General features: G+C 38.4%; 1 protein-coding gene across 11 annotated transcripts in view; it reads right to left on the reverse strand.

Annotated features, from left to right (window-relative positions):
- The window catches only part of AOAH (acyloxyacyl hydrolase), a 198,448-nt gene that overhangs the window by 145,948 nt on the left and 33,298 nt on the right, over window positions 1-19,202 (reverse strand). For all 11 annotated transcript variants that reach the window (XR_004183253.1, XR_004183252.1, XM_031665358.1 and 8 more), the window contains one exon: window positions 8,026-8,092. Coding sequence is in view for 8 of the 11 variants with exons in the window: in XM_031665358.1 (XP_031521218.1) it covers window positions 8,026-8,092 (67 nt within the window). In the remaining 3 variants the exon portion in view is untranslated. The remainder of the gene's footprint in view (window positions 1-8,025; window positions 8,093-19,202) is intronic.

A 19,202-nucleotide genomic window follows, 5' to 3' on the forward strand; every position in this document is an offset into this window, starting at 1 on the left:
TATTTGAGATAAATCTCACTAGTTGTAGTGTATAATTCTTTTTATACATTTTTTATTTAATTTCCTAACATTTTGCTGAGGATTTTAAAATCAATATTCATGAGAGATATTGGTCTGTAGTTTTCTTTTTTTGTAATGTCTTTGTCCGGTTTTGGTATTAGGATGTTGCTGACCTCATAGAATGAGTTACGAAGTGTTCTCTTAGCGTCTATCTTCTGAAATAGATTATAGAGACTTGGTATACTTTCTGCCCCAAATATTTGGTAGAATCTACCAGTGAATCTATCAGGGCTTCATGTTTTTTGTTTTGGAAGATTATTAAATATTGATCCAATTTCTTTAATAGATATAGGCCTATTCTGATTGTCTATTTCCTCTTGTGTGTTTTGGCAGTTTGTGTCTTTCAAGTAATTGGCCCATTTCCCCTAGATTATCAAATGTGCGGCATAGAATTATTCATAATATTTCTTGATTATCTTTTTAATGTCTTTGGAATTTGTAGTGATGTCCTCTTTTTCATTTCTGATATCAGTAGTTTGTGTTATCTCTCTTTTCCTTAGTTGGTCTGGCTAGAGGCTTATCAATTTTATTGATATTTTCAAAAAACCTAGCTTTTGGTTTAATTTTCTCTATTGATTTCCTGTGTTCAATGTTGTTGTTTTCTGCTCACATTTTTCTTATTTATCTTCTGTTTATTTTTGATTTACTTTGCTCTTCTTTTTCTAGTTTCTTAAGGTAGAAGCTTAGATGACTCATTTTAGGTTTTTCTTTTTTTCTAATATAGTCATTCAATGCTACAAATTTCTCCCTAAGCACTGCTTTCACTTCATCACACGAATTTTGATAAGTTTCGTTTTCAATTTTATTTAGTTCAAAATACCTTAAAATTTCTTTTGAGATTTCTTCTTAGGTTCATATGTTATTTAGAAGTGTTTAATCTCCATGTGTTTTGTGATTTCTAGTTATCTTTCTTTTATTGATTTCTAGTTTAATACCAACGTTGTCTGACAGCAGACATTGTATAATTTCCATTCTTTTAAATTAAAATGTGTTTTATGTCTCAGAATGTAACGTATCTTGGTGAATGTTTCATGTGAACTTGAGAAGAATGTGTATTCTGCTGTTGTTGGATGAAACAGTCCTTAGATGTCAATTACATCTGGTTGATTGATAATGTTGTTGAGTTCAACTACAGTAGTCTCCCCTTATCTGAAGTTTTGATCTCCATGGTTTCAGTTATTTGTGGTCAGCTGTAGTCCAAAAGTATTAAACAAAAAACTCCAGAAAGAAACAACTCATACATTTTAAATTGCATGCTGCTTTCAGTAGGGTGATGAAGTCTTGCACCATCCCACTTCATCTCACCTGGTATGTGAATTGTCCCTTTGTTCAGCATACCCATGCTCTATACACTACGTACCTGTTAGTCACTCAGTAGCCTTTTCAGTTATCAGATTGATTGTCACTGTCTCACAGCGCTTATGTTCAACTAACCCTTATTTTACTGGATAACAGCCCCAAGGCACAAGGGTACTGTGCCTAATTTATAAATTAAACTTTGTCATAGACATGGCTGTATAGGAAAAAACATAGTATACATAGGATTTAGTACTTTTATCCATGGTTTCAGGCATCCACTGGTGGTCTTGGAACATATTTCTCACAGATAAGGGAAGATTACTACATGTGTTTACTGATTTTCTGTTGGCTGGAACTGTCCATTTCTGATAGAGGGATGTTGAAGTCTCCAACTACAATAGTGGTTTCATCTATTTATCTTTGCAGTTCCATCAGTTTTTGCCTCACATATTTTGATGCTTTGTTTTTAGGTGCATACATATTAAGAATTTTTGTCTTATTGGAGAACTGACCCCTTTATCATTATGTAACTTTTATCCCTTTATCCCTGATAACTTTCCTTGCTTTGATGTATGTTCTGTTTCAAATTAATATGGCTACTCTTTCTTTTGATTAATGTTAGCATGGTATAGCTTTCTCTGTCTCCTTTCACTCTATATTTATCTTTATATTTAAAGTGAGTTTCTTGTTAGACAGCAAATAATTGAGTCTAATTTTTTGATCCACTCTGAAAATTTCTGTTTCTTAGTTGGTACATTTAAACCATTAACAGTCAAAATGATTATTGATACAGTTAATACCTACCATGTTTGTTACTGTTTTTTATTTGTTGCCCTTGTTCTTTGTTTTTATTTTTGTTTTCTACTCTTTTTCATTTCTCCCTTGCTCCCTCACTCCTACCATCAGAAACATGAGAGTGTGTGTGTGTGTGTGTGCGTGTGTATATGTGTGTGTGTGTGTGTTTCTAATAACTACTGTGAGAAATTAGTTGAACTCCTGGAGGCAAAACTCACAAAAGAGTGAGTGGGCACACCCCTATGACTTGGTTCCCCTGGAATTTTTAACACAAACTTGTCTACATCTAGCTCCAGCAATTTGTCTATTATAGTACAGATTATCTTTCTTTAATACTGGCTCCTGTGGCAATTTTTGCTCTGGAAAGTTGTGATTCTCTGTATCCACCTGTTTCTCCCCAGTTTTGGAGCAGCAGTTTGCCCAATAATTTTACTTATTTTGTTGTTCCTTTGTTTTTTTGGAGACAGTCTCCCTCTGTCACCCAGGCTGTAGTGCAATGGTGTTATCTCAGCTCACTGCAACCTTCGCCTCCTGTGTTCAAGCGATTCTCATGCCTCAGGTTCTAGAGTAGATGGGATTAGAGAGGTGCACCACCACCTCCGGCTAATTTTTGTATTTTTAGTAGAGATGGGGTTTCACTATGTTGGCCAAAGTGGTCTTAAACTCCTGGCCTCAAGTGATCCACCCGTCTTGGCCCCCAAAGTGTTGGGATTACAGGCATGAGCCACCACCGCCAGCCCTGATCTTACTTCTCTTAAAGATTGATGAAGTATTGTTGGTTTTTCAGTTTGTTCAGCTTTTTAACCTGTTGTTAGAAGAGCAGTGACTTTCAAACTTCATAATGTTGAGCCTATCACATTTTCATTTACTTCCTTTTACTACCTTTACAGCTACAGAAGTATATAGGAGTGCAGCATACAGGAAGGGGAGGGCTTCAACACTTTGGCATAGCCAGCGAATTGACTGCTTGAATTAGAATCATGGTAGAATTACAGTCAATGATGATGACCATCATTATCATCATAAATCTAAAGAGGAGCAAGGATGGCAGAGCCTGTGGCGGGGTTAGGAGAATAGAGGTTTTTCCACTTGAAAGTGCTCATATTTAGACCTGTGACATTACTTTCAAAGGAGGTTTTATATATAAATTGTAGTCACAGAGATCCCCCAAAAGAACTGAGAGATCTTCTTCATATAACTTAATACTTTTATCTTGTTTCTAGGTCACATCCTTTATAGTGTACTATAAATTTAATCATTTCTATAAATCTTGTAATTATCTTGTGAATAACAGAATTATATTGCCCCCCCCCCTTTTTTTTTAAATGGAGTCTCTCTCTGTTGCCCAGGCTGGAGTGCAGCAGCATGATTTCTGCTCATTGCAGCCTCCACCTCCTGGGTTCAAGCAAATCTTCTGCTTCAGCCTCCCGAGTAGCTGAGATTACAGGCACCCGCCACCATGCCTGGCTAATTTTTACAGTTTTAGTAAAGACAGGGTTTCACCGTGTTGATTAGGCTGGTCTCAAACTCCTGACCTCAAGTGATCCACCTGCCTAGGCCTCCCAAAATGCTGGGATTACAGGCGTGAGTCACAGAGTGCAGTGGCTCTGCCCTGTATTTTTAATGCCTCTCCCAAAGCCATTAATTACATTTAAGGTATACCATAATTGTTATTAATTCTGTTTTGCGTTTTTTTCTTAAAACTGTTAGTAGTTTATGCCTGTCCTGATCTCAGAGAGCTCCTGGGCTTAGGACACAAGAACTTGTGATTTAGAGAGAAGCATAAATAGATACCAGGAAGCAACACTGCCAGACAGAGACCAGAGTCAGGCTTGCTGCAGGAATGGAGAGAGCAGTGGCGGTCTGGGCCACACAGAGGGGGACCCAGCTGTGGTCACTGGCTGGGATTGAGCTGCCCGCTGAAGCAGCTCCTCCCTGCATGACTCAGGTTCTTGGGGAAAACCCTGAGTTCTCAGGTATCCTTTTTTTTTTTTTTTTTTTTTAAACATCTTGTGGCTCTGCCTGTGGGAAGGAAATGTAATTGCTGCAAAATTACTCCATGAATTATTAAGAACTGAGTGGTGTGAAATAATGAGGAAGGATGCCCTTTGGGTTAGAAACTACATTTAATATTGGAAGACTGATATTCAAGTAAAACTAAATCATGAGGTTGTCATTTTCAGGGTTTACGTCAATCTCAAGGTGCGTCTGATGGCTTAAAACAAGCTGTATGAAGAACATGCCCAATGAAGAAAAATTTCTATCAGCTCACAACTAATACACATAGTGGGAAATTATGGACAAACAAAACACATGGTGGACAGAACCACGAAGTGGGGATCAGACATCTGTCGTTTATTCATTTATTACATCTGTGGTTCTTCCAAAGTGGCCCACCTCATGCTAGCGAGAATTAGTCTCTTTATTAGAAAGAAAAATGTGATTCAGGCTGGAGTGCAATGGAGTCATCTCAGCTCACTGCAACCTGCGTCTTCAGGGTTCAAGCGATTCCTCTGCCTCAAGCTCCTGAGTACCTGGCACTACAGGCGCGCGCCGCCACACCCGGCTATTTATTTTGTATTTTAGTAGAGACAGCGTTTCACCATTTTGGCCAGGATGGTCTCGATCTCCTGACCTCGTGATCTGCTCTCCTCAACCTCCCAAAGTGCTGAGATTACAGGCGTGAGCCACAGCGCCCGGCCCGCTAGTCCCATTCTTTCTCCATACCTATGCCCGCTAGTCTCTTGTACAGTTCACATGCTGTACAGTTTGCATCTGCAGTGATGAGTACTGTGTCTGTCCTTTCTCTGATCTTTGTGCTTCACTGGTTCTCACACCACTCTATAGCCAGGTACAGAAGATCTAGTTGTGTCTGAATTGCCCCAGGCCACTTCTCGGTAACTCCGAGCACACTGCTCTTGGGAGCTGTTCTCTGGCACCCCCTTTTGGTCTCTTGCATGTACTGCCCTCTTTGAGTTCTGGGACTTTTCAGTTTGCTAATCTGGTTCCCTGATCTAGGCTCCTACTAGGTGTATAAATAGATTCATCGAATAGACAAAAAGGGTTTTCTTTTTTTTTTTTTTTTTTCTGTCTTCATACTTTTAAAAAACTTTCTTCACAGCAGTCTAGTCACGGCTCATCTGTAATCATACTTTTTCTAAAAAAATTATTATTTCAACAAACACTTATAGAAGACTTTCTATGCTTAAGTATTGCACCTGCGCCTGGAGATACAAAGCTCTCTCCTTTCCCCCACAACCCTTCCTATCTCTTTTGCTTACTTTCTTTTGTACTTTCATAAACATATAGTCAGTATTTTGCTAAGTACCTGCAGATAGATGCAAAGATGAATAAAATGTAGTCCTAGCCCTCAAAAGGTTTTCCATCTAGTTAGCAACTTAGAAAAGTAAATGGATAATTCAATTACAAACAGCTGTGGTAAATACCATGTTAAGGGTTTGCACAGGGTATTAGGAAATGTGTGCACGCTCATGAATGTACATGTCTGTATGAGTGTGCTTGTGTATGTGTGTGTGCATGTGTGCATGTCTGTGGGTGTGCACGTGTTTGTGTGTGTGTTTGTGTATGTGTGTGTGCCTGTTTGCCTGTGTGTGTGGGAGTGGGTTCATAAGATTTATTTGGGGTAGAGGTAGGGGGTAGAGCTTTTGGATGTGCCAAACTGAGTGAACATCTCATACAAAGATCCTGAGGCAGAAACCTCCTGGTGTGTGGAGAGACTACAAGTGGTTTGGAGTGTGGTGTGCTATGGAGTGGCCAGGGGTGAGTCTGGAAATGCCCTCAGAAACCAGTTCCTGATGAGCCTTGTGTATGGGGCTAGGAGTCCTGCAGAGGATGTGAAGACTTCGAAGAATTTTACATTCAGGGAGTACCATAGTTGGGTTTGCATTAAAACATACTAGTCTAGCTATAATGTAGATTATGAAATGGCAGGACAAAGGGCAAGTTTGTAGGCCTGGAATCCAGTTAGGAAGCAGTGCCAATAACAGTGGCACTAGCTAAGAATAAAGGGTCCCTGCCTTCCAAATACAGCCCAGGGGTTATGAAAAATTGTTTGCCATAGCAGAGTGAGATCGCTATTAAGAGAGACAGGTGCACAGTACGACAGATCACTGATGACCTTCCTGCCTGTATGATTTCAAGTTCCTTCTGTCTTTAAAATTTTGTGACTCTAGGCTACCTGTTGTAGAGGGGAATGCTGTCCTTTGAACATCTCTGCTGTAAGGTTAATGGCCCCTTGAAGAGGAATCATGTAAGAATGTTCCTAGGAACCAATCCAAATGCCCATCAATGATAGACTGCATAAAGAAAATGTGGCACACATACACCATGGAATACTATGCAGCCATAAAAAGGATGAGTGCATGTCCTTTGCAGGGACATGGATGAAGCTGGAAACCATTGTTCTCAGCAAACTATCACAAGATCAGAAAACCAAACACCGCATGTTCTTACTCATAAGTGGGAGTTGAATAACGCGAACACATGGACACAGGGAGGGGAACATCACACACCAGGCTCTTTTAGATGGTAGGGGAAATGGGAGGGAGAGCATTAGGACAAACACTTAATGAATGTGGGGCTTAAAACCCAGATGACGGGTTGACAGGTGCAGCAAACCACATGGCACATGTATACCTATGTAACAAACCTGCACATTCATCACATGTATCCCAGAACTTAAAGTTAAAAAAAATAGAATGTTCCTAAGAGCACTGTTCACAAGAGTTAAAACCAGAAAGCAATTAAACATATAATTTATGTATAATAAATTATAAAATGTTTATAATAATACGTATTATATAATAATGAATGATTTATATTTGTATATTTTATATATAATACAACTATAGAAAAACCTCCATAATTTTTTTTATAGAAAGCAGGAGAAGAATGAACATGGAATTTCGGATGATGCTCACTTGGGTGGGAAAAGCCTGAGAATAAAGGGGAGGGACCACAGGGGCAAAGAAAGTTATTGTCAAGGTCCTAGACTTTGTTTTGGGTGGTGGGTTCAGGAGCTTATTTCAGTATTCAAAGTAACTAAATAAGAATATAGTAAGTGTAAGACAGCTATATATGGATCATTGGTGAGAGAGTGCCATGAACTGAGAAATAGGGTTTATTTGATTCAGTTTCCTGAGTTCAAAAAAAGAAAAACAGTAGCCGGGCGTGGTGGCTCATGCCTGTAATCTCAGCACTTTGAGGGGCCAAGGTGGCTGGATCATGAGGTCAAGAGTTTGAGACCAGCCTAGCCAACATGGTGAAACCCCATCTCTACTAAAAATACAAAAATTATACGGGTGTGGTGGCACATGCCTGTAATCCCAGCCTCTTAGGAGGCTGAGGCAGGAGAATTGCTTGAACCTGGGAGGCGGAGGTTGCAGTGAGCTGAGATCACATCACTGCACTCCAGCCTGGGCTACAGAGCAAGACTCTGTCTCAGAAAAAAAAAAAAAAAAGGAAAAAAAGAAAAACAGTAAAAGAAAAAGCAGACCGTGATAATGCGAGGAGCGAAGGCTGGGAGTAGGGAGGTGGAGAGAAGCCAGGAAACCAGCGAAGTGGGAAGAGAAGATGTGGCCTGGGAACCCGGGGAGGCAGAGAGAGCTCAGGAGAAAGGTTCAATCACCCAAGTACAGGTTGCCACACTGTAATTCAAGGGGAGCCTTGCGTAGAGTGACGAAGGATCCAAATCAGGTTCCAGTTTTCCACTATTACTAAGAGCTGGAATAACAGCTCGAGCCCCATCCAGTAAGCGCATCAAGCTGAACACAGAGCCTCCCACCTCCCAGTTTTCTTGTTCTTCCCATGTCCCAGCAATGGAATCAGAGTTATGTGTCATGGCATACTCACAGTTTTATGATGTCTGATCCAAACTTGTCAATGACTAAATAGCAGGTGGTTTTCAAGAACAGTTTTTCTAAAAAATAAAGAGGGAAATTGAATATATTTTTATTGCAATGAATTTAACACACCTTAATAATGATTATCTTTACTAGGAACTGAAGCTGAGTGATTAACTTATGATTAATTTGAATATTAAATTTTAAGGATTTGAAGGAAACGTTACAGCTACTGTATGCATTAAATATCACTTCTATCTCAGATTTATGTGAATGCCACCTAACCGTCCAGGTTAAAGATAAGCAATTTATTCTAAAAACACAGTTAAATGTTGGATTTTCCTTTTCTTTCTTTCTTTTTCTTTTTATTTTTTTTCTACAGGGAATATCGGCTATGACTTCATTTGTTGAAGTTGAAAGAAATGAGACTTGCATTAAAGTCAATAATCTGAAACATAGCTCTGTTAGAAATGGTTTTTTCTGGTTTTTATTCGAAGGAAAATACTTCACTTGGGGTCCTTAGTTTTTGCTGTTATTATCCCTGAGATAAAAGGAGATGACAGTTACAGGTGATCCTGCACTGCCACCTTCATCATAGGACACAGATACACTCCACACACATACGCCTACTAACAACATAATCTCCCCCCACCTCCTATGAGAGCACATGAATGTTTTGTGAGTTCGTCCTTCCCACAATGAAACCTGTTGGTCCTGTTTCTCCAGTTTGTGAGTCTATTGTGGAGCTCTGGCAATTCAACTGAGGATCTTAGCAGAGTTAGGGATGGATCAGTTGTGGAAAGAGATAGAAAACCCTGATTGAGGAGAATCTATCTTGTCATGATGCATCTCACATAGGGGGCCCAGACCTTGCTGGATGATGGAGTGGTGAAACGAGATAAATACGGCAATGCTCCCTGGTACTTCAATTTTGCTTAATGTTAAATAATGTTAAATATTATTTTTGTATTAATATAGATATATTATATGACTTTTTAGATAAAAAAGTATGAGACTTTAAATACACTGTGCTTGGCTGGGCGCAGTGGCTCACGCCCATAATCCCAGCACTTTGGGAGGGGTGGATCGCCAGAGGTCAGGAGTTTGAGACCAGCCTGGCCAACATAGTGAAACCCTATCTCCCCTAAAAATACAAAAAATTAGCTGGGTGTGGTGGCTGGCGCTTGTAATCTCAGCTACTCGGGAGGCTGAGGCAGGAGAACCTCTTGAACCCGGGAGGCGGAGGTTGCAGTGAGCCGAGATCACACCATTGCACTCCAGCCTGGGCAACAAGAGTGAAACTCCATCTCAAATAAATAAATAAATAAATAAGTAAATAAATAAATTGTGCTCTTGAAGTAGGCAATTAAAACTGTGTCCTCACATTACGAGTGACCTTACAGAAATAAAAAGGATTATAAGGGAATGTTATGAACAGGTGCATGGCAATAAATTAGGTAACTTAGATAAAATAAAAAATTCTTAGAAAGACACATAATGCCGAAATGGACTCAAGAATAAATAGACAATTTTAAGAAACATATAACAAGTAAAGAGATTGAATTAGTAATTTAAAACCTCCCACAAAAGAAAGCCTAAGATCAGACAGCTTCACCAGATAGGATTCACTGGCGAATCTACCAAAAAGTTACAGAATTAATAACAATTTATCAAGAACTCTACCAAAAAATGGAAGCAGAGTGACCATTTCTTATTTGTGAAGTTAATATTACCCTGATACTAATACCAGAAACCTTCCTCCGAAAGAATGTAGACCCGAACTTCTCATGAATATAACCACAAGGATCCTCAACAAAATACAAACAAATAAGATCCAGCTATACAGAAATTATACACCATGATCAGGTGGGATTTATCCCAGGAATGCAAAATTGAACTGAAAATCAGTTAACGTATTACTCCCATATCAACAACATAAAAAAAAACCTATATGATTACCCAATATAGGCAGAAGATATTTGACAAAATATAGCACTGCTTCATGATTTTATTAGGAATAAAAGGGAACGTCCTCAACTTAATAAAGGTTATCTACAAAAAACATGACAACTAACATGATATTTAGTGGTGAAAGTTTAAATACTGTCCCCTCAGTATCAGGAAAACATAAGAATATCTGCATTCACTGCTTTTATTCAACATTATAAGTTCTAACTAGGAGAATTAGGCAAGAAAAAGAAATAAAAAGCATTCAGATTGGAAAGTAAAGAAGTAAAACTGTCTTGTAGCTGATATGATCTTCTATGTAGAAAATCCTAAGGAATCTATTAAAAACTATAAGAACCAACAAATAAGTTCAGTAAGGTTGCAGGATACAAGATCAATACGCAAAACCAATTGTATTTCTATATAGCAGAAGTGAGCAAATAAAAACTGAAATTAAGGAAAACAATTCCATTTACAGTAGCATCAAAAAGAACTAAATTCTTAGGAACAAACTTAACCAAAAAAAAGTGCAAAATATATACTCTGAAACTACATGTTAAAAGAAGTTAAAGGAGACCTAAATAAATGGAAAGACATTGCATATTCATGAATTAGCAAACTTAATATTGCTAAGAAAGCAATTCTTCCCAAACTGATCCACAGATTCAATGCAATCTCTATGAAAGGCCTAGCTAACTTCTTTGCAGAAACTGAGCAGCAGATCCTAACATTCATACGAAAAGTCAAGTGACTCAGAACACCAAAACAATATTGAAAGAAAATAACAAAGTTGGAGGACTGACATTTCCCAATTTCAAAGCTAGACAGCTACTGTAATCAAGATAGCATGGTATTAACATAAAGACAGACATATGTATCAATGAAATAGAATCAATAGTTCAGAAACAAACCCTAACATTTAGTCAAATGATTTTCAGCAAAAGTGCAAAGACCATTTCATTGGAGGAATTTAACAAATGGTGCTGGGACAACTGGACAGCCACAGGCAAAAGAATGAATTTGGACACTTACTTCACACCATATACAAAAATTAACTCAAAATGGGTCAAAGACCTAAATGTAAGAGTGAAAACTGTAAAATTCCTACAAGAAAACATTGGCATAAATCTTAGTGACTTTGGGTTAGGCAATGTTTTCTTAGATATGACACCAAAAGCACAAGCAAAAGAAGAAAAAAACCCAGACAAACTTGACTTCATTAAAATAAAAATAAGTTTTGTGCTTCGTAGAACACCAACAAGAAAGTAAAAAGACAACCCACAGAATGGGAGAAAAATTTTGCCAATCATATACCAAATGGCCTATCACAGTACTAGAATATATAAAGGACTATTACAACTCAATAATAAAAAGACAAATAGTCCAATTAAAATATGTACAAAGAATCTGAATAGACGGTTTTCCAAAGAAGATATACCAATGTCCAAAAGCCACATGAAAAGATACTCAATGTCATTAGCTACCAAGGAAATGCAATTCAAAGCCAAAATGAGATACAGCTTCATATCCACTATAATGTGCTGTAATAAAAGAGAAAATAATATGTGTTGGTGAGGATGTGGAGAAATCAGAAAGCTTGTACAATGCTGATGGGAATGTAAACTGGTGCAGCCAGTTTGTAACCAGCCCATCAGCTCCTCAGACTGTTTGACATAGAGTTACTGTGTGATCCAGCATATATATGTGTGTATATATATATGTATATATATACACCATATATATATGCGTGTGTGTATATATATATATGGTAGAACCAAAAACGTGTCCACACAGAAACGTGTACACAAATATTTATAGCAGCATTTTGCATAAGAGCCAAGAAATGTAAACTGCTCAAATATCCATCAGCTAATAGAGAAACAAACGTGGTATACCCATACAATGGAATATTATTCAATCATAAAAAGTAATAAAGTTATGATACATGCTACAACATAGGGAATCTCTAAAACACTATGCTAAGGGAAAGAAATCAGTCACACAAGACCAGATACTGTATGATTCCATTTATATGAAATGCCCAAAACAGGCAAAGTCATAGACACAGAAAGTAGATTAGTGTTTGCTTAAGGCTGGAAAGAGTGGGTGTTTCGGGGATGCTAAAAGGCATGTAGTTTCTTTCTGGTGTAACGAAAATGTTCTAAAATTGATTGTGGTGATTGATTAACACGCACCTCTATGACTATACTGAAAGTCACTAAATTGTACGTTTTAAATGAGTGAACTGTATAGTATGTGAATTGTAGCTTAATAAAAGTGTTTAAAAACAGATTCCCTCTCCCTTGGGCTCCTTTTTAGGGGTGCTACTGTGGAGAGGGTCAAGAAGCTCTGATGTCATAGTATACTCAGAGACCTGCATTTCGTTCAGTACCAGCCCACTGGCTTCTGGCCTTGGAGAAATTGCATCCCCTTTCTGGACTTCCGTTTCCTCATCTGAAAAATGTGGGTGTAGGATTTGGTCCCTTTCACTATAGTGTCTGCTAAGTTTGGGGACTTTTGTAAGAGACATTCCAAATTAAGTGAAAGAGCTTTGGAAAAAAGTTAAAAGTACTGCTAATGCAGAACTGGCTTAGCCTAGAGCAGAGCAATTTAAAAACGGACATTAGGGTGTTCTTTGATAAACTTCTAATACTGGCTGAAAGGCAGAGAAAATTCATCTTCTTTCTGGTAAGATAAGCAGTGTGTGTGTGTGTGTGTGTGTGTGTATGTGTGTGTCTTAGAATTCTGTTTAGCTCAAGTCAAAGCGAACGGCTGCAGGTTCCTCCCTCCCTGAGCAGGACCATTTGAACAGTTTCCGATAGTGTCTTCTGTGACTGTTAGCTTGAGAGGCGCCTGGAGCAATGGCTGATGTGGGACATGAGATGCCCTCTGAGAGCTAAATTCTGAGATCAACACCAAAGGGTACAAAGCAGAAATATGCAAAATCTCCGGAAAGAGCCAGCTATCCCCAGTCAGCCATGATCAGATGGTAACCTGATTGTTACTGATACACCTGAAGAAAAATTTGGCATTTACATATTGACAGTAACCTAGCTAAAGTAAAAATTATACTGTTAAACTCTGCCTGTGACAAGGAACATACAAGAGTATTTAATTTCTACAGATTAAAAGAGACTTGGAACAGCATAGGAAAAAAGAAAATGTGGCTATTCCAAAGGGCAAAAAGGGTTAAAATAAGACCAATTAAGTAGTTATCATACATTGGGTGTATAAAGATGTAGGTGTAAATAAAATGTAGGACATTCCAATTTGTAAGTTACTTTCATGTTTACCATCACTTTCTTTCTCATAAGAATCTTATGAGGGAGTAATTATTTTTATCTTCATTCTGTAGATAAGAACATTAAGACTTAGAGAGCTTAAGATCACAAACATTGCAAGTAGTTCAACTCAGATTAAAATATTTTACTCCAAAAGGTGTTGTTATTTGTAGTATACATTTCAATGTGCTTAGGATATTTTATTTGATATTTTATTCTACCTCAAGTGTAGCAGGTATTGTTATACATTATTATATGTATAATATGTACACATTATTTCATACAATATGTATGTATTATTATATACAAACTTGAAGCACAGTATGACCAAGTGACCACATAATTTTTTTTTTTTATTTGAGCCAGTCTTGATCTGTCGCCAGGCTGGAGTGCAGTGGTGCAATCTCAGTTCACTGCAACCTCCACTTCCAGGGTTCAAGCGATTCTTCTGCCTCAGCCTCCTGAGTAGCTAGGACTACAGGCGTATGCCACCATGCCCAGCTACTTTTTGTATTTTTAGTAGAGACAGGGTTTCACCATGTTGGCCAGGATGGTCGCGATCTCTTGACCTTGTGATCCGCCCGCCTTGCCCTCCTAAAGTGTTGGGATTGCAGGCATGAGCCACCACGCCTGGCCAACCACACTATTTTACAAGTACATATTCTAGGATGCATTCAGACTTTCAGAATCTCCAGAGTAGGCACGAAGTGCCTTCTTCCTTTTAAGACTACATGAGCTTTTAACAATTATATTCTACGGAGATAGGATTTCTGCATAGGTGACCCAAGAAAGTGAAGTTATAGCAAGACTCTCAGGGCTTATGGTTCTGTTGACCCCTGACTAGTGAGAATGATTCCATTAATCATTTTTTCATTAACAATTCTGAGATTCTTCCAAGGTGCTTCCTAACGAGAGCCAGAGGCAAAAGCAGTGGATGAAACTGAAGGTTGGAAATGCTTTGCACGATTAGGAAAAAACTGTCTTATAGGGCACAGGGAAAGGCAACATGATTTACTAAGAGATTATTCTCAAGAATGGTGCTTACGTGATTTCCCTGCTAGAGCTTTGATTTTTGTACTTTTTTTTAGCTTTGGAGGTCAAAGTAATACTTCACTAAAAAATAATTTAAAAATAATTGTGTGTTTATGTGCTTAATTTCATATCCTTCTATCCCCCATTCACCTGGCCTACCAGATGGAAGGCAATGCAATACTTGATCCCAGTAGGCGCTGTGGGTCAGGCCTAGTACGTCTTCCAGGAGAAATCCTCAGCTAAGAGAATGTCTATTTTTGCCATCCCATACAACTCACATTACAATTCTGTTTCTGTGTCTTGTTTTTCTCATCCATAAAATGGAAGCAATACTGCCCATGGTGTCCTTTAACCTGAACTGAGTGTTCTATTTTCAGCTGGAGGTAAAACATGAATTGATAAAATGAAAATAACCCCCAACAACCTTCTTAATCCTTTAAAATTGCTCCAATTGAAAAGGCAACCCATCATTGAAAACCAAAGTATCGACCTTGTTTCCCTTGGTGAAATACCAGCTTCCACTTCACCAGAATCTGACTTTCGGCCTCTTACCTGATCTTATCAGGCTCTGACATTTCCTGTTCAAAGTCAGAAGAAGCTAAGATGGTACCTTGAACACCAGCAATTCTGTGTTGGGTTGTTTCATATTTTGCTAGTATATTAACAAGAGGGAATAATCTAGGAAATAGGATTTGTAGTCAGTCTTTCACCTTTGGATGACGCAACTTTGCCAAAAAAGAGAACATCTAACTCGAGGTTATACCTGCCAATGTTGTCTATCACACAGAAAGGCAACCAGTTAAAACAAGGCTTAATGATAACTGTGACTGCTCTTCACTGTTTTCCTTCCGTAAAATGGTAATAATATTTTTCTTCTTCTTCTGTAACTCAGAGATGTGAAAATACAAAGTAAAGCTTATAACAAATTGTAAATGCTCAACAGGAATAAAGAAATAAAATACAGAACTTATATGGTAAAGAAGTATAGAGTAATTAAGAGGCTTGACCTAACCCTATATGCCTTAACATGTATAGATCTTAAAATCATGTTGTGTGAAAAACAAAAACTTGCTGAGTAATGCATACAGTAGACCATTGACGTCAAATTAAAGCCTTCACACAGGAGGAGTATGGAAAGATGGTGGTGGAGGCGGCAGAATTTTGAAATCTCTTTGAATCTCTACAAAAAAAAAGGAGTGCAATCCCAGCACTTTGGGAGGCCAAGGCGGGCAGATCACCTGAGGTCAGGAGTTCAAGATCAGACTGACCAACATGGCGAAGCCCCGTGTCTACTAAAAATGCAAAAATTAGCCAGGTGTCGTGATGGGTGCCTGTAATCCCAGCTACTCGGGAGGCTGAGGCAGGAGAATCGCTTGAACCCGGGAGGCAGAGGTTGCAGTGAGCCGGGGTATTGCACCACCGCACCTCAGCCTAGGTGACACAGCAAGACTCTGTCTCCAAAAAAAAAAAAAAAAGAATAGCAAGACCGAAAACCCACAGAAAGCAGTTACCACAAACTGGGTATATCCATGAACCCCAATGTGCAATTAGGTGAGAATAAACCATTTTACAACCACAAGACCTATGGGCCATCAACTTCTGTAAGGGAGAAAGTAGAGGGAAGCAATGGATTACAGATAAAACTGAGAACAGGAGAATCCCCAGATAGCTGACAGGTGTTGGGTGGAAAGCATGGCGGGCCAATTAAAGAACAACTGCTGGACAGGGAGGGGTTTTGTGCAATCAATAGTTGGTGAATGCAAGGAGTTCAAGACTAGAGAGAATTAGGGACTAGAGTCATCTGGCACCCACAAGGGACCCACTGGAGCTCCCTTCCAGGGCAAGGCACACACTGAGGAGAAACTGCTGGGTATAGAGAAAGTCCAGATGAAAGTGAATAGGAAAACAGTCAGAAAATCTCAGAAAGCAAGCTGCCACAATTTTTTTTTTAACACTACCCCAAAACAACAGAAGAAGGAGCTCTGTGCATTTAGAAAAACTACCCTGAACCACGTCTCTTTCTAAGGGTTTTTGAAAACTAATTTCACATAAAAATGAGCAACAGAAATGGATCTAGGTCAACTCCCATACAAAGTTATTATAAGAAGACAAAGATTAAGGAACAGAATAACATCCCTGCAGATAGTAAAAGCATGCCAGAAAGTCATGCCAAAAAAGGATTAAAACATAACATATTATTTCTAAACATATTATTTTAAAATGAGCTAAGAGGCATTAATAAAATGATATAAGACATGAAAAAATAGCAAGAATAAGAATTAGAAAAACTCAGATATGGAATAAAAGAACTCAGGAAAAAATAAAACATGACATAAAGAATAAAGAAGTGAAATCTCAACTAGAATGAATACAAGAACAAGTGAAAACAGTAGATGAGGTCTTGAGTGAAATAGAAGGTGGAGCGCAGGAACAATTTTAAGATAAAAAATAAATAAAGAGATTAAAATACATTCAAGAGATAGGCAAAATAGCAAAGACAGGCAAAGAAGATTCAAAATGTGGATGATAGAAATCCCAGAGAAAAGAAACAAAATCAAGGAAGCCGAACAAACACTAAAACATTCCTAAAATCAGAAAATGTATATTTGAAGTCACATCGAGAGAGCACACTGCATGGCTGACAACATCAATACACAGCAGCTGGCCAAGTTATCTTCTAGTTAGATGACTAAATTTTATAGAAAAAAAATCCTCTGAACTTCAAAGTATAAACAGCAAATAACTTGGAAGGACAAGGTAAATTAGATTATCAATAGGCTTTTGAATACTGTATTTAAGATGCTCAGGGAAAGACATTATGTGCCAAGGAGTTTTATATACAGAAAAGCCTCGACTTTCAAGTATAAAGGGCACAGACAGCCTGTTATCAACATGCAAGAATGCAAGTAATACTTGTTGCTATGAGCCCTTCTGGAGGAATGAACTTTAGACAACAATTCAACTAGAGAGACAACTCATATAAGGGCTGGTGGTGAACATTAATCATTAGGTGCTGATGCAGCTAAGACTAAATAAGGGTGAAAAGGGAACGGGTGTTATACGCAGTGGTTATATGCTCAGATAATGTAGGACAATGATTAAAAAGGGTAGAGAAATGAGAAAGGCAGATGCAAAAAAAATTTTAACTGCTCATAAGAATTAGAAAATATATTAATGATGGTAGCATTAGAGTTGATATTCTGAGACTGTTTTATGTGCAAGGAAGGATAGGTAAATGAGTAACGATTGGAGATTTACATTCTATCAATCCCTTTGTGCTTTACAATTGGGACTTTGTGTAGAAACGAGATATAGATACAATACAGAAGACTTTAAGAAAAAATTTTTGTGGTTCTGAACTTGAATTTGAAGTGTCAGTATGAATTCAGATATTTTATCTTAAAGTTGACATGTGTAAATGAATATACATAGGTTTCCTATTTCTGTCCACTGAAGAGGCCTAGAAAGAATGGTCAACTCAAAGTAGCCAGGCGTGGTGGCAGGCGCCTGTAATCCCAGCTACCCGGGAGGCTGAGACAGGAGAATCTCTTGGACAAGGGTGGCAGAGGTTGCAGTGAGCCAAGATCGAGTCACTGCACTCCAGCCTGGGCAACAGAGCAAGACTGTCTCAAAAAAAAAAAAAAAAAAAAGAGTGGCCAATTCAGTAACAATAATGAACATTCCTAAGCATCTGGTTTATGGTCTTGAAACATTATTTCTCACTAAAAGAAACCAGGGCTTTTAAGAGAAATGACTGATTTCAAGCCTCGGGCTTGATATGTACAAGATGTGGCTGGAACACTTTGCCATACCAGTTAGTGAGGAAACTATTGAAGGTGACTGAGGCTCATGTGCAAAGGACTTGAGTCAGCTTGAAGGAGGTGCCACTGGTCAAAGCTCAGTGGGATCATCTGAGCTTCATAAGGATAACAATTGCACTTGACTGAAACCCATCAGTATGTTTAAGTTCATAAGTTTATCATGATATTTTAAGGAAAAACTAATTGCTTGCTGTGAGATGATAACAGAAAACCAATGCATTACCTTGAAAACTGACACAAGAAAAGAATCAAACATTTATCCTGCCTTTCCTAGATGCTTTTCCACTAAGTACTGTGGGAAAAATGTTTCTAAAATATGATGTGAGAAAGTGTCCAATATATGTCAATTAATAAGTAAGAAATAAATAATAGATTTGAATATCACAGTTTTAAAATCCCAGTAAATTAATAGATCTCATCATTGAACATCGACAACTGCGATCATCACCAAAAGAGAGTCCTGGCACAGTGACTCACAATGGACCTGTCATCTCAGCGCTTTGGGAGGCCAAGATGGACAGATCACTTGAGACCAGGAGTTAGTGACCAGCTTGGGCAACACAGAGAGACCCTGTCCCTCCAAAAAAATTTCAAATTAGCTGGTGTGATGGTGTATGCCTGTAGTCTCAGATCCTTGGGAAGCTGAAGCAGGAGGATCTCGATGAACCCAGGAGGTCAATGCTGCAGTGAGCACTCCAGGCTGGGCGACAGACTGAGACCTTGTCTAAAAAAAAAAAAAAAAGAAGAAGAAGAAGAAGGAGAAAGAAAAGAAAACACATAAAAGATAAAAGCACCTATGGCGGCCTCCTGATGAAAGAAAACAATATCATTTGTAGGCCTGTCAAAGGAATCAGATTGGAATAGGATCAAACCTCTGATCAAGCTGCTGATTTTCAGGAAATACAGAGCATAGAGAAACATACTTAATTATACTACAGGAATGCAATCAACACCATCCAGACTGTGGGAAACTCCACAGGTCAAATTCCACAGCTAAGTGAGAAGAAAAAGGAAGGGGTGGAAAGGAAACTTACAGATTAAAATAAACTCAAAAGACACATCAAAATTTTAAATACTGGGCAAGGTTATGGTATCTAGGGATGCCC

The sequence above is a fragment of the Papio anubis genome, chromosome 4 (assembly GCF_008728515.1).
Source record: "Papio anubis isolate 15944 chromosome 4, Panubis1.0, whole genome shotgun sequence".
Classification (NCBI taxonomy): Eukaryota; Metazoa; Chordata; class Mammalia; order Primates; family Cercopithecidae; genus Papio; species Papio anubis.